At 37.5% G+C, this 16614-nt stretch overlaps 1 protein-coding gene across 1 annotated transcript in view; it reads left to right on the forward strand.

Moving 5' to 3' along the window:
* Positions 1–16614, forward strand: part of ARHGAP21 (Rho GTPase activating protein 21) — a 136405-nt gene that overhangs the window by 117755 nt on the left and 2036 nt on the right. The window contains 14 exon segments of the mRNA XM_070381951.1: positions 879–1004; positions 2114–2398; positions 4707–4771; positions 4852–4988; positions 5824–5966; positions 6718–6873; positions 7017–7095; positions 8238–8311; positions 8389–8478; positions 10075–10200; positions 10398–10439; positions 10756–10861; positions 12787–12818; positions 16141–16612. Coding sequence (XP_070238052.1) covers positions 879–1004; positions 2114–2398; positions 4707–4771; positions 4852–4988; positions 5824–5966; positions 6718–6873; positions 7017–7095; positions 8238–8311; positions 8389–8478; positions 10075–10200; positions 10398–10439; positions 10756–10861; positions 12787–12818; positions 16141–16612 — 1933 coding nt within the window.

A 16614-nucleotide genomic window follows, 5' to 3' on the forward strand; every position in this document is an offset into this window, starting at 1 on the left:
ATCCACACTCCAGGTAGCAAGCAGTGCGACCTTCCAGCTGTGTGATCAGATGGTATAACTCCCCTGATGCGTCACGTCATGGTCTCCCCCCACAGCACTTCCTGCCACAGCTTGGAGGACCCTGAACAATCCATAATTAGCAGTTTCTCTTACTCCCATGGAAGAGTGAACATTTAAAATGATAACAGTGAAGGACTTCCCTGACAGTGCGGTAGTTAAGATTGCCTGCCAACACAGGGACTTGGATTCCATCCTCAGTTGGGGAACTAAGATCCCGCACACTGCCTGGCACGGCCAAAAAAATAAAACAGAAAAAGAAAAGATGATAACGATGAATGTATATTCATTAGCTATGCATTCTCCCTAAATTTTCTCTTTCCCCTGACCTTTCATGGTTACCCCTTTTAAAAATGTTTTCTCCAAATTTCATCTTACGTGTTCTTTCTGCAGAGAAGACTTGCTTCAGCAGCACCAATTTATAGCCACTCCTTGGTTGTTCCTTTTATCGCATCTCACTGTTTCATTCTCCAAATGGCACTAATCACAATCTGATCATTCTTTTGTTTTTTTATTTTTTATTCTTCTTTGTCTTTCCTCACTAAAACTGTGAGCTCTTAAGAACAGGAAAATTGTACTCTTTCTGTTGTTTTTTAATGGTTAAAAAAAATTTCTTCAGGTGACTTTAAAAAATGATGCTCATCTTAAAAAACAAATAAAAAATTTTTTTCTTATGTAATTGATAAATTTAGGGGTTTTCAAAAGTAGCCTTTCATTTGGAAGATTTAGTAGAAGACTTTCAGCAAAGTAATTTCAACATACAAGTATTTCCAAAGGAAAAGGCTGATATTTTGCTGTGTTTTCTGTGACCTTTTCTATAGATCTTAGACAGTCAAAAGTCATCAGAAGATTCCGGATCCAGGAAAGACTCTTCCTCAGAGGTTTTCAGCGATGCTGCCAAGGAAGGGTGGCTTCATTTCAGGCCACTCGTCACTGATAAGGGCAAGGTAGTACGTTTTCTCAGCTACCGTGAGCTTGTGAAATGCAGGCCCTGAAAAACAAAGCAATCAGTCTGTATATGGAAAATGGCAACATATACATAATAAGAAGAGTCGAAAACATTTATAAGTATCTTTGTTGACATACAGGAAAAATTATTTAAAAAATACTGATCAGTGATTTAATTTAATATCTTTTAAAATTTAATGCCTTTTTCATTCTTTATATCAATTACATATAGACTATGTTATCTTTTGGCAACATTAAAGTGACATCAATGTATTTAAGAAGGAACTCTGCTTCTCTTATTAAAAAATTTATTACCCATGGATTATCACAGGTAGTCCTTTAGGGAGTGGCAATTCTCCATATTAATATTTAAAAACTTTTATTCAGCGTCTTTCAGTTTACTCTGTTAAGTTTCCTTTAAAATAGCTTTATCGTTCCATTTATTTGATAAACACAAGAGGTATTTAAATGAATATCACAGTATCAATATATGCTTCATGAAGCAAATAATAATATAATAAAAACTTTACCGGAAAATTTCCTACAATATTTGAGCAGTTAATTTATAAGAAAACTATAATACCGTCAAAAGAATATCAAAGTTTTCTTTTCTTTTCTTTAGAAAACCCACCTTGGATGTTGTTACTTGACCATATAAAATCGATCAATTTTGTTAACTAAATTCATCACTTGTACATATCATTTTGGAGTCACCTTATGCAGTGTTTGTCATTTGCATGATCTAAGCCTTGCTTTCACTCAAAAGATTTTTCTGACTGGTCTTTTTCCTTATTTTCTATTTCCTTATCATTTTTTATATATTTTGCTACACTCGCTTTATCCTAATTAACTTTGTTTATTTTATTTTCTGGACCCAATTAAAGTTGAGGTTTCACTACCCTTGATTGTGATAGGAATGCAGTGCCCAACTTGGTTTACACTGCACAAATTTTGTCTTTCCTCCCCTAACAAATACACGTTGACGTGAAGCAGGCACCTGCCACCTTGGGTTAACATTTCCGTATGTTAACAGCGCTGCTCGGCATGTCTGTTCTGCACTAAGATTTAGCCGAGTGCTGATCTGTCTGATTTGTCTCATGTTCTGCAGCGCGTTGGGGGAAGTATTCGGCCATGGAAGCAGATGTATGTTGTACTTCGGGGCCATTCGCTGTATCTGTACAAAGATAAACGAGAACAGACGACTCCGTCTGAGGAGGAGCAGCCCATCAGTGTTAACGCCTGCTTAATAGACATCTCTTACAGCGAGACCAAGAGGAAGAATGTCTTTCGACTCACCACGTCTGACTGCGAGTGCCTGTTTCAGGCTGAAGACAGGGATGACATGTTAGCCTGGATCAAAACCATCCAGGAGAGCAGCAATTTAAACGAGGAGGTGATTGTCCAAAATGACATGGATAAAACCAACAACCTTCACGATGGTTTTTTAAAAGAAGACTGAAAGAATCTGATACATCACTTTAAAAAAAATTATAGTATGCTATTTTCACTTAAAAATAGGTGACCAGAAGGAAAACTCAGGGAATTCCCTGGTGGTCCAGTGGTTAGAACTCTGTGCTTCCATTGCCGTGGGCATGGGTTTGATCCCTAGTCAGGGAACTGAGGTCAGGACCCTCAAGCTGCATTCCCTACCCCCATCCCCCACAAAAAAAAAAAACAACAACAACAAGAAGAATTCAGTGTACATATTAATATTTTATATTATTTTCACTTACTGGAAAATCATCATTACTGAGCTAGAGAAATAGATAATTCAGATATTCTGCAGACTTTGTCAAACAGTGAACTGATGAGAGATCTAGGTTCCTAGTCCTAGTCATTACCTTAATGACTAAATACTCCATTTCTGTATCTTAAGACCAGGATTGTTGTGGGGCTTAAGTTACACTGAAAATGCTTCTCAAATCACTGTGTAAATTCAAAGAGATATGATAGTGTGGTTTTTTTTTTTTTTAATGAAATGGTGCAGGCAAGAGTATAATATAGCCTATAGTAATACAATAATTGGATTCTAAGAAAACTTGCATTATCAGAAATCATGTGATAAGCCAATTTTTCTTTTTAATAAGGAGTTTCTGACTCACAGCCATCAAGATATTTTTACAGCAGAAATTCCAGTAGTGAAGATACTGTTTTCACATGTACATAACTATAAACTCTACAGAGCAGATTCAGCAATGATTAAGTCTAGATTTTACTCAAGGGTGCCTTTTTCCTATCAACACAGTTTTGCATAGATATTGTTCTCCTTTTGTGTGACCTGTTGTTATGACAAAAAAAGAAAAACACAAGGTTCTTTCCTCTTACAGTATTCAGGAACACCTACATCAAGCATAAAATTACGCGAATTATGTTCCCAAATGTAGTCATTTCCATTATATCCAATTTAAATCGTGAAAACTTAGTTCATAAGAAAAATGCCTATGTTTTTTCCCTCTGATAGTGTATACTCTTTCTTGTTTGTCGCTAACAATGAATCCCGGATCTGTGTCAATACAACCCTTTCTCTACAACCACCACTATAAAAAAACATCCGTGAGTTTTGTCACAGTAAGGAAGGAAAATCAGAACTTGGATTTAGATTTCAGCTCTAAGTAGCAATTCACAGGAGTTCCTGTTTGAATCAGCACCTGCTCTGTGCTAGGTGTCATACTGGGCAGTAGATGACTTCATCTTTGAGACGTAGGGCTGTTTTAAGGGTTGATGGAGGTAACCCTTACGAAGAATGCAGCCCAGTGCCTGGTAGGTTGTGAACATGCACTTCATGTCAGCCATCATCACTATCATCTGATTTTTCAGGCACAGATATTTTCACCCAGTTTTATAGCTCAGAAAGTAATAATTCGCTGAGCATATACCATATGGCAGGCAGTCTTTTAAGCATTTTTACATTGGTTAATCATAGTAATCATACGAATATATCCCACTATTATCAATCATTACCATGTTTCAAACATGGGAACTATTTGACAAAGAGAGGTTAAGTAGTGTCCCCAGAGTCACATAGCTTGGAAGTGTCAGGACTAGGACTTACACCCAGGCAATCTTATTCTAGGTCTTAACCGTATCCTTTTTCAATTGGTAGATGAGAAGAATAGATTTGAATCCGAGAATTTACAAAGCCTGCGTTCTTTGTAAATTATAATGTTCACTATGATCGAAATGAGACAAGTAAAAAATATATTTGAGGACACATGTCAATATAGAGCTGGAATCAGTAGGGAAAAAAAATCGTTATGCTATGGTCAACTCTGAGTTTTCCAGACAGCATATTGTTGAGGTTAAAAAAAAAACCACAAAACAGTTTTGAGCTTTTCTGTTCTAACAATCTTTCTGGGGTTAGCGAGAAAAAACTGGCTCTCTGTTTCCCAGTCATTTATTAAAAATGACAGATGAGTTCAGTAAATGTGAACACTGGCAACTTGCTGGTTGTCTAGGTATTGCGGGGATACAGGAAATAAACGGAAAGCTCTTGGAAATGGGAGAGGCACTTGGAGCATTTGTCACTTAGTGATGTTGGGTCGTGATTTGAATAGAGGTTTTAAAACCACTCCATAGTGTTGGTATTGAATGAGCAAAGTAGTATGGAGCCCCCGACCCATACCCCTGCCACCAAAAAAAAGTAGGATCCCTATTTAAATTTAGAATTGACTTTCTCATTTTACCTTCTGTTTATTCTGTAGGACACTGGAGTCACTAACAGGGACCTAATTAGTCGAAGAATAAAAGAATACAACAGTCTAATGAGGTGAGAATCCCACCGTGCTTCCTAGGTCATCAGGATGTAAAAATGCTTGTTTGTTCACAAATGTCCCTTTCTTTCAGCAGCAAAGCAGAGCCATTGCCGAAGACCCCTCGCCAGAGTCTCAGCATCCGGCAGACCCTACTTGGTGCTAAAGCAGAGCCTCGGACTCAGAGTCCACACTCTCCCAAGGAGGAGTCAGAAAGGAAGCTTCTTAGTAAAGGTACCGACACCAGTGTTCCTAGATACATGTAGGATTTAAAATTGGGACCATAGGGACTTCTTTAGCAGTCCAGTGGTTAGGACTCTGAGCTTCCACTGTAGGGGGTGTGGGTTTGATCCCTGGTTGGGGAACTAAGATCCCACATGCCCCATGCTGCAGCCAAAAAAATAAATAAATAGAAAGTAAAATAAAACAGGGATTGTAGTAAATCAACTAAATATAGTTGAAGTATCAGTTTAAAATATTTTTTAATGAAACAAAATTGGGATTGCAAAGACATTTTCATATTTTTCTGTGGACCTCAGCTCAGGGTGAACTAACCCAGAGATCACTGGTCCCTGGTCTAGGCTAGTGGGGCCTTTCTTAAGATGGGAGTCTAAGACATCAGTTCTTGTTAATACAATAAAGACCAAGAGAGGGAAAATCCAACACATATATAACACATCAAAAACTACCAGTTTGATTAATAATGAAGATCCAGGCACTATCATTTTGAAATAGAACCAATATATTTCCTTTTGCTAAAGTCTCACTATAAAGATGTCACATTGATTGTTTTCTTGACTGTTTTAAAGAAAATCATGGTGCAGATAGTCAAAAGGTGAAGAAGCATACATGATTCCAACTATTAATAGATTATCTGGAAGGTTGAAAGGAGTGTTATATTTGGAAGAAAATAGAATAGAATATGTTTGATAAATAAAGTTTGTATTCTTTATAGAACAGGACTCTGACTTATATAAATCTTGATTAAGAATCTTTAAAGTCATGATTTAGATACTCTCGTTGCCATTTTCTCTTCTTATGTCATTTTCTTTTGAAAAACAATCAAAAGATGATACCAGTCCTCCAAAAGACAAAGGCACGTGGAGAAAAGGCATTCCAAGTATTATGAGAAAGACATTTGAGAAAAAGCCTACTGCTACGGGAACATTCGGGGTCAGACTGGACGACTGCCCACCAGCTCATACAAACCGGGTAGGAGACACCGGCCAACCAGCCTTCCTCAAGTCATTAATTCAGCCATAGTCGTATTAGGACCTGAGTACACAGCCCTGCAGGTCACAGGGCGTGTCTGTCCGTCTGTTGAATATTTTCCTTGTCTTAACAGACCTTAGTTTCTCTTAAGTGTTTTTGACCTGTATGAGTGTGTTGAGTAATTTTTGTAACGTTTTTTGCTCATGTATTGACTCTGAAATGGAATAATTATTCAACCAGTAGGAATGTATTCAAAATGCTTGATAAGAATTCATTTTCAAGTCATGTGTGTTTAAAGAAGCATGGGAACAAGGACTTGATTGAGAAAGTGTTATAGATGTAAGTGTGTGTGTGTGTGTGTGTGTGTGTACAATGCACATGTTAAGATTCATATCACGAGTGGATGAATGTTATTCTAACCTCCTTCTTCCCCTCTACCCTTCTTTTATTCAACTGAACTGTTTCCACATTCTCTTATTTGCTCTTATTTCCTCCTTAGACTTTTATTACTATGGATTCTCCTTTCTGTCTTGACTTACTCATTCTTTCCCCACTGACTCAAATATCTCCTGTTGGTTTTATCTCTTTGCAATTCTGCAATGTCTATATTCATTTTCTCTGTATCAAATAACAGCAATTCATATACTGTTTCCTTTTTGATGGAAAGGGTCTTTTAGCTATGATATACATCTATTAACTGAAGATAAACATTCATATGGTGTTAAATAAATGTTTATTTCTTGTTTTGCAGTATATTCCATTAATAGTTGACATATGTTGTAAATTAGTTGAAGAAAGAGGTCTCGAATATACAGGTATTTACAGAGTCCCTGGAAACAATGCAGCCATCTCCAGTATGCAGGAGGAGCTCAACAAGGGAATGGCTGATATTGATATACAAGATGATGTAAGTTTGTGTTTTTTTTTTTTTTTTTTTAATTTGGGTATTTCTGTTTGAATTACTGGTCTGTGTTGTTGGTTTTGTTTTTTTTTTCTCCCCTTTGGTGGTATTGACTACAAAAGTACTGTATTTTTATCTTGCATAACCAGAAATGGCGAGATTTGAATGTGATCAGCAGTTTATTAAAATCCTTCTTCAGAAAACTCCCAGAACCTCTCTTCACGAATGGTGAGTTTACCTCCACCAAAGACACCAGATGAAACAGTTGAACCATACATAGTTGGGAACCCACAGCATATTCAATTAAACTGGGAGAAAATAGTTTTATCAAAGGGAACAGGAGGTTTTGTTTAGTTCTTATTAGTATACAAAGCATAATCTTGTGTTATTTTTGTGATCTGGATTGTTTTTCCCTCCTGATACATTTCAGTGAAAAGTAGAGTTTATTAAAAAATTGTTACAGTTCAGTAAAAATATATATTATTCTGTTCATTCATGTTTACAGCCAAGTTGAAAATACCTTTATTACTGTTCTCAGTGAAAAGCCTTCAGACATTTTAAGATACAATTAGTAGAAAAACATTTTTTCAGCCAAGCCTACTATTTGACTGAGATAAGACCCTGTGGCAGGTGTTGCAGTGAAGAGAGAAAAAGTGGACAGACGGATGTACCCTCAGCAAACTCACATTTTAGGGAATTTCCTTTATTTGATAAGGCTTGTGTGTGCGTGTGTGCTCAGTCACTCAGTTGTGTCTGACTCTGCAACCTCATGGACTATAGCCCGCCAGGCTTCTCTGTCCAAGGGATTTTCCGGTCAAGAATACTGAAGTGGGTTGCCATTTCCTTCTCCAGGGGATTTCCCCAAACTAGGGATCAAAACTATGTCTCTTGGGTCTCTTGGGTCGGCTTGCCGATGCTGCTGCTAAGTCGCTTCAGTCGTGTCCGACTCTGTGCGACCCCATATACGGCAGCCCACCTGGCTCCCCCGTCCCTGGGATTTTCCAGGCAAGAATACTGGAGTGGGTTGCCATTTCCTTCTCCAGTGCATGAAAGTGAAAAGGGAAAGTGAAGTCTCTCAGTCGTGTCTGACTCCTAGCGACCCCGTGGACTGCAGCCTACCAGGCTCCTCCATCCATGGGATTTTCCAGGCAAGAGTACTGGAGTGGGTTGCCATTGCCTTCTCCTTGTGTTGGCTTAGGAGATATTAAAAACTATAGCAGTTTCAAAGACAACATTTCAAAGGCTATTTGTGGTCTTCACTATTTTGTTTTTCTTTTTAATCATAGTTTGAAATTGAATCTTAAAGGGAAACTTGATTACACTTGAACAATTTAAGATGAATTTGTTTTTTTTGTTCTTACTGTTGTCAGATAAATACGCCGACTTTATTGAAGCCAATCGTAAGGAAGATCCTCTAGATCGTCTGAAAACATTAAAAAGACTAGTAGGTATTATTTTGTATTTTTGGAGGTACAACAAAAGTTTAGCATTTAAATCCATCATGCAAATAATATGTTTCAGATTCATGATTTGCCCGAACATCATTATGAAACACTCAAGTTTCTTTCGGCTCATCTGAAGACAGTAGCAGAAAATTCAGAAAAAAATAAGGTATGTAAACTCTTTATTGAAGAGATATGCTTTCAGTGGCTTCAGTTGAAAAGACATGCTCCCCTGCTTCAGGCCAAATAATCAAAAATAGGTTATAATTAAACAAAAGCTCTAAAGTACATCACATTGCTGATCAAGTCCCTCTAAAGATCACTCTTAAAAGCAAAAGATCCCCAAAATATCAATTACTACTTTTTAAAGACATTCTCTTTTATGTTTATCCAGCAAGAAAAATGAAAAAGAAAGTTCACTTTTTATTTTTCAACTGTATCTTAATATTTTGAATGTGCAATGCTTGCATAAAACAACAGTAAAAATGTATCAAGTGGTATACAGTGACAAACAACAGACATTTCCTTTGTTTTGGTTTAAACAGATAAGACCTTTTCTTTGTTTTGTTTTAATACCACCGTATTACCTTTATCAAACACACCAAGATTTAGTATTCTTTAATATTATCTTAATATTCTATTCATGTGTAGTTTTTCCTGATTGATTTAAAGAAATGTCTTTTTATGAGTATCATACTGAATAAAAAAAACCCACACACCAAATAAATGAACAAACAAAACCAAACAAAAAAATTCACTGATACAGAGAACAGAGCAGTGGTTACCAGAGGGGAGGAGGGTTGGGGATGCAGGGAAGGAGGGTGAGGGGTGACAGGGTAAAAGGGGATCAACTGTATAGTGATGGATGGAACTGAATTTTTGGTATGGGTCCCTAGATCAGTTTGATTTTTTTTAATTCTACAATGGTGTTTTACTCTCTGGTATGTTTTTGGTATTGGTTATTTAATGTTTTAATCAAATCTTGAGGTCAAAAGATTATACCAAACACTATAAGATATAACAAAAAAGATTTGTACCTTTGATAACTGGGTAGTTAAACAGGAATACAAAATATGGAAATAAACATACAAACATCTAGGTATGTAATACTGAGATATTCATATTGGTACAAGGGTGAGCAAAAGGCTTTGGAAGTCTTGGATGAAGTAAAGGTTTTATCAAAAGAATATTTTTAGACATTAGATTTTTACATATTCATGATCTTAATGTACCACTTGGGCAAATTTGGAAAATTTTATATATTTATTTCCAATTTTTAGTTTTTGAGGGGAGAGGTTTTCCCTATTCTTTTACAAATTTTATTAGCTTTGATTTTAATAGTTTTATCAGTTAATCCAACTTTGGTAATACTTCTTTTTAGCTGTGCTGTGCAGTTCTCTGACCAGGAATCGAACCCGTGCCCCCTGCAGTGGAATCGTGGAGCCTTAACCACCGGACCACTAGGGAATTCCCTATAATACTAGTTGTGAACTAGATAAATTGCTTTCACTCAAACACTTCTTGGAAAAAATGTCAGTTGTGTTGTATACTGTCATTAAAGCAAGAAAAAATTTACATATAGATTGGTTTATGGAAATCCCAACCAGGAAGTATTATTACTATTTTACACACGTCAGTCAACCATTGTTTTGCCTTCTTTTTCAACAAAAGAACCTTTCAGAAATAAAATGCCAAACATGCAATGGGAATTTAAGCCTACTTTCTTAAGAAATGCTATGATGTTTTCTGATATCCTTTGTTGCAGATGGAACCAAGAAACCTAGCCATAGTGTTTGGTCCAACTCTTGTGAGAACCTCCGAAGATAACATGACACACATGGTCACTCACATGCCAGATCAGTACAAGATCGTAGAGACACTCATCCAGCACGTAAGTTCCGGCTTCGGCTCGTCAAGAACATTCTTTTTCATGAGCAGCTGATAGTTGGCAGGGTAGCATATGGTTATAATTTTTTTTTTTTTCGCCTAAGAAAAATTACTTTTTTTTCTGTGCTATCCTCCAAAATATAGATCTCTTTAGGGGGTTGTTTAATTTCTCTTTTTCACCGTCTTTATTTTAAATTTTAGCATGACTGGTTTTTCACAGAAGAAGGTGCTGAAGAACCTCTTGTAAGTATTGGCTGTCAGCGTTTATACTATGTTCTGGGGACACGTGAGATGCTGACCCTACAACAGTGTCACCTTCCTGCTTTGTATGCTATTGTCTGCTTTGCATCTCGGAAGCAGGTCTATATAGCACCTCAGTTTCTGATCAAATGAAAGTCCAAGTATGATGCTTGTTTGGTAATTAATTATATGCAAACAGTGTAAAAAAATTAAGTATATGTCCTCCACTCAGTAATGTGTCTTTTACTAAATGTTGTTTGAATTTTAAAGAAAGTATCTTTGAAGAGATGATGAAGAGATCTTTGTTTATTAACCATAGACAACAGTGCAGGAGGAAAACACAGTAGACTCCCAGCCAGTGCCAAACATAGATCATTTACTCACCAACATTGGAAGGACAGGCGTCTCCCCTGGAGATGTATCAGGTAACTCTTGCCTGGGCAGTATTGATCTTTAGGTTAAAAGCTAAATTTTTATAACATGAAAGAGCAAGTCAATCATAAGTAACAATTCACTCTGATTTTTTTTTTCCTTTTCTTCTTCTCTTTTTTCCCTTTCTACTAATAAAAGAATGTAATCTTCCCTTTCTGATTGATCGTGATTATCTTCCAGTGACTGTAATGCCATTGGCAGTGCATGGAGTTGTAATGCTTGTCAGAAAGGAACTATGAGGGAAAATGAGCATGCAAACCACTGTTTTGTTCTTTTTTTTTTTTTTAATTCACAGTTTCCATGTAATAGTCATCACAAGGTAAAACAGATACCCGCTACTGAGTATGTGGTTGCTGTGATGGCAGAAAGTGTGGTCTAGACTGTTACGAGTAATTCTTACTCTCGAGCTGGATGTTCTGTTGAAAAAGCAGCAAGTTAACTGTAAAATGCTCACGGGCAACATTTCCATAAATGCAGTATATATTATCTTGTCACTACAGAGGTCACCGTAAAAGTCAACCTCTTTGACATTTTCTTCTGTTTTCTATCGCCACCCTAATATTTGGTGAAATACGAGCTCTTGCAGGCTCTTTCGATGAAAGTTTTCTCCTGCCAAACTGTTGCAACTAACCTAGCATGTTTTACACCATGTTCTCCCTTTGTCTCCAGTTCGTGTTTTAGTCCTAAAGGGTTTTTCTTCCAGCATTTTACTGACACAGGCAAATCTATACTGATGTTGAACAGGCGAGATGGGAGGAGTCTATCACACGGTAATGTCGCTAGTGGATTCTGTGGTGTCCCTGATGGACAGCTGGAACTGTAGGAAGAAGGACGACTGTTGTCCACACTGTAGCTGCCTTGTCTGCAGAAACCCCCGATTCCTGTAAACGCACACCGAGTTGATCTGTGGTGTACATTTTCTCTTACAATTCTTGTAAACAGATCACGACTACTTTCTTAAAAGTTTTTCTGCTGTTTCTTGTTATTTCTGAAGCAGACCGTGAGGAGAAATAGCATGGTATGGTCTACCAGTTCTTAAAGTCATAAAGCATTGAGCCATGTGTTGAAAGGGGTGTGGCATGGGGCTCAGCTCATTAACTCTGAAAATCCATTTCCCTGAAGTTGAAAGAGAAAATTTCAAAAATTGATGTTGTCCTGAAAGACTGCTAGCCCCTTCCTACCCTCTTTGTACTTGTACAATCTGAGTTTTTGCCAGACAGTAAAATGATGCTCTCCATTTTTCCATTTTCATGATAACATTTGTTACTAGATAATTGGAAAACTGGTAGCAGTGTAACTAATCAAAAGGATCCCTGACTGCACAGATGTGAAACCAGGGTCCAAAGCACAGAGATCAGCATGATTTAACATGACACCAAAGTGACCTAGAAGCAGGGTTATCCGAATGCATATTATGCATACAGTAAATGCTTCTCAAATTTACCATTGACAGTCTGACAAAAATCAAAGTAGACAACACCAAGTCTGAGCATCTCAATTTGTAGCGAGGGCAGCCAACAATCTCAAACGTTCTACACTGTGTATCAGTTTCAGATACAGGATGTGGTACATAGTGCCATTCTTCAAAAGGTCTTCGAGCTGCTTTATTGCTAGATTGAATACTTAGAAAATTGAATAAACACTAGTGTTTCTGTTTTGTTTAGTACAGGGCTCCTTTGCCATCCCTCTCATTGAGCTGATTCTGCCTACAATTCACAGCATCCTTTCATGGCGGTGGCTTTCTGTGGTGCAGCTTGCATCTTTGTGAGCTCTGACTATCCACTGTGTTTTATTGTTTTTTGAGTTTTGCTTTCACATTTTGTTCTGTGCCTGTCTCTTCCATAAGTTTTTGCATTGTTTGTGGGAAGCAGTAAAGAATCTGACCAATACTGACCATGTTTTCCTTAACTTCCCACAGATTCAGCTACTAGTGACTCAACAAAATCTAAGGTAAATTGTTTCTTACAGTTGGGAAATATTTTAGGGGGGAATTGCTTTGTGGCTGATGGTTATGATTCGTATGTGGTGCACCCCTGTCTGTGTCTAATGACACAGACTAACAGAGTATTATAAAGGGGAAAATTAATGCTTAGAATATGATAGAGGAATACTGGATTGTGAAATGGGGTGTTGGGTTTATCTCAGCATAGTTTAGTATAATACAAAGAAATAGGCATTTCCCCCTTTGTTCTTACATGTGGAAATTTTCTAACATACACAAAAGTAGACAGACTAGTATGAGTCCTCATTCAGTTCAGTTCAGTCCTCATTATCCATCCTCAATTAACATACGGTCAACATTTGTCTTACCTGCACCCTGCCCACTTTCCTCCTCCTTGGGACTATTTTGAAGCAAATGCCAAACATTGTATTTCATCTGTAAACATTTCAGTAGTGATATAGACTTAATCGTTATATATTTTTTATAAAAATATTCTTACCTTCTTTTCAACAAGGTCATTAATTTTGTTTTTACAGTCAATTTTTGTTTATACAATTTGTGTTCTGTTGACACCACCACCAAAGTACACAACTATTTGAGTGGTTTTAAAGCCATTCTTCAGAGAAGGCAATGGCACCCCACTCCAGTCCTCTTGCCTGGAAAATCCCATGGATGGAGGAGCCTGGTAGGCTGCAGTCCATGGGGTCGCTAAGAGTTGGACACGACTGAGCGACTTCACTTTCACTTTTCACTTTTATGCACTGGAGAAGGAAATGGCAACCCACTCCAGTGTTCTTGCCTAGAGAATCCCAGGGACAGAGGAGCCTGGTAGGAGGCCGTCTATGGGGTCGCACAGAGTCGGACACGACTGAAGCGACTTAGCAGCAGCAGCAAAGACATTCTTGTAGTTAGAAAGTTTTTTATTTCAAATTTTGCTCTGCTGAGATAGTAGCAAGTAAAATTGTTAATAAAAATTTTTAAATGTTCTATTTGGAAATGAAACATGAATGTTACATATCATTTCTAAGCATAATGAGGTCACATATGACTAAATTATAATTTAATTTCTTGCAGAAAATATTGCAAAATATTTAATGATATATCATTCACTATCACTTATATTGTGATTATTACTGTCTTATAAAAAGCTTTTTTATCATTTTTTTACCCTAACTTTTTATTTTGGAAATTTTTAAGTTATTGGAATAATAGTTAGCATTCAAACCTTTTGCCCTAGATTTTTCAGTTGGTAACTCTTGACATATATGTATGTAATTGTTTTCTATGTCATTTGAGTTACTTATAGATATGACAACACTTTACCCCTAAGTGCTTCCATGTGTGTCACCCAAGAACAAGGGCATTCTTCTGTATAATTACAGTATAATTATTGTACTCAATACATTATTATTTCTAATGTACAGCATTTACACAGGTTCAACCAGTCATCCCAGGAGTGTTTGTTTTTTTCTTTTCTTGTATACAGGCTGCAATCAGGATCATTCCTTGCATTATGTTGTCATGTCTCCTTAGACTTACTTACTTTGGACCAGTTTTCCACCTCTTTTTGCCAGAATTTAAGACTTCAGATATAGATTTTTATGTTTAAAAAACTTTTTTGAAATTTCCTCCATCCCTCTTACTAGAAGCATATTTCTTAACCTGTGATTATAGCAATCTCTTCATCTTAATCAATTATGGTGCAGATAACCAAATGATATATTTTTATAACAATGTTTTCAGTTATAAAAGAAGTAAAAATCATTTGCTCTAACATATACGTGATCACAGAATCATTGATGTTGGGAATCTTAAGGATACTCTTAATTTTTTCACTTAAATAAACAATGAAATTGAGTTGTTGAAAACTGAATCACTTGCTAGGTGTCATATGCAGCAAGTGAGGGAAGAACAGGCTAAAGAAACACCAGATCTTCTAATTCAGAGCCCAGTCATAGCCATCATTCCCTGAGGTCTTCAGCAGAATGTGAATGTGTTAAAATGTGAATAAGCATCAGAAAAGTCCTGGATAATTAGACAGTCCTTTATAACTTAGAAGAACAAAGTTCTGTACATCTGACTTGATTTTGGAAAGTCCTTTTTAATACAACAGCCTAAGTTTTTACTTTAATTTTCAAGACTTCAGTATAGCAGTTCTAGCTTGTCTAAAATTTTTATGACAATAGAGAAACCATACTTTGCTTCTGACTCACCATACTGCCTGCCTGCTCATCTTAAATGGCGTGTGTTAAACCAGCTAGGGTTTATTGACACCCCTCTCCCCCATTAACTGAGCCTGTAGGCATTATGAAGATGTTAATTAAATGGTCTTAAGCAGTCGTCTTCAGGAACCTATTAGGCATAGCTGACTAAGCTGGTTGGCTGCACTGCCACTTTTTCAATACAGGGCATGACAGAGTTTCTATGGTAAGGATTTAAAATCTTGAATTGACCTTAGGTTTTTTGAACTTTCTGATTTGGTTGTTCCTTGAGATCAGTGAAGACATTACCAACCTAGTTTACCTAAGGCCATTCTCTGCAGATCCAGCCTGACTGAACTAATGGGAACCCCAAAGTTCCCTTATCTTAATCAGCTTATGAGACAGTATCTGTATCATGTGACATCTGTAATTAGAAAAAAGGTAGTCATAAGATTTTAGTAACCAGCATCAGAATATTGACTATGAAACCGGTGTTCCAGAGGAAAGAACCTGTAGACCCACGGAGTATAGCAGAAGCGGGGATGGTCCATAGTTACAGAAAAGTTAAGAACAATGGGGGGTGGGGGCCACCAAACACAAAATGTGTCCCTGAAAGACAGGTGTATGTGAGCTGTGTGACTTGGCTGATAAATATTAATTAGTCCCATTTCTAATTAATTGAAAATAAAAACTTATGTTAGGCACAAATTAAAAGGAGGTATAAAAACCGCACCTTGTTAGTACTTGGCTTTAGTGGTTAAGAAATAATTGGGGTGGGGGAGGGAAGGACTGGGAGTTTGTGATTAGCAGATGTAAATAAACTATTACATATAAGATGGATAAACAACAAGGTCCTACTGTATAGCACAGGGCACTATATCAATATCCTTCATGTACCATAATGGAAAAGAATATCTATATGTATTATAACTGAGTCACTTTGCTGTACAGCAGAGATTGGCACAACCTTGTAAATCAACTATATTTCAGTTTTTAAAAGTTTTTTTTTTTTTTTTTTAATCAAGCAATAGCAATCGCACACACACAAAAAGAAATATTTGGGGGGAAACCTTTTCAGAAAGTGAACTCGATGACGTTCTGTTCAAAGTGTTGTATCTCTGCTTCCCAGGGTTCTTGGGGATCCGGAAAAGACCAGTACAGCAAGGACCTGCTTGTATCCTCCATCTTCGCGGCTGCCAGTCGCAAGAGGAAAAAGCCAAAAGAAAAAGCACAACCCAGCAGCTCGGAAGACGAGCTGGACAATGTGTTTTTCAAGAAAGAAAACTCAGAGCAGGGTCACCACGACATTAAAGAAGAGTCCAAAAAAGAGAGTGAGACACCAGGCCGGAAACAAAGGACCGTTGCTCCCAAAGAAAACAACACGAAGAAAGACAGCAGCGGAGGTGGCAGAGCTGAGCAGAGGGCCCCGCGTGGGGAGAGCTTGGAGCCCCCGGCCCCCCAAAGCACCAAGCAGAGCCGGTCACCCACCCTGAGCTGTCGCCTCGCCGTCCTGAGAGAGAGCCCCAGGGCCCTCGCAGCCCAGAAGACCTCCCACCTGGAAGACACGGGGTCCGACTCCAGCACCCTACTCAGCACTCACGCC

This window comes from Bos mutus, chromosome 13 (genome assembly GCF_027580195.1).
Source record: "Bos mutus isolate GX-2022 chromosome 13, NWIPB_WYAK_1.1, whole genome shotgun sequence".
NCBI lineage: Eukaryota > Metazoa > Chordata > Mammalia > Artiodactyla > Bovidae > Bos > Bos mutus.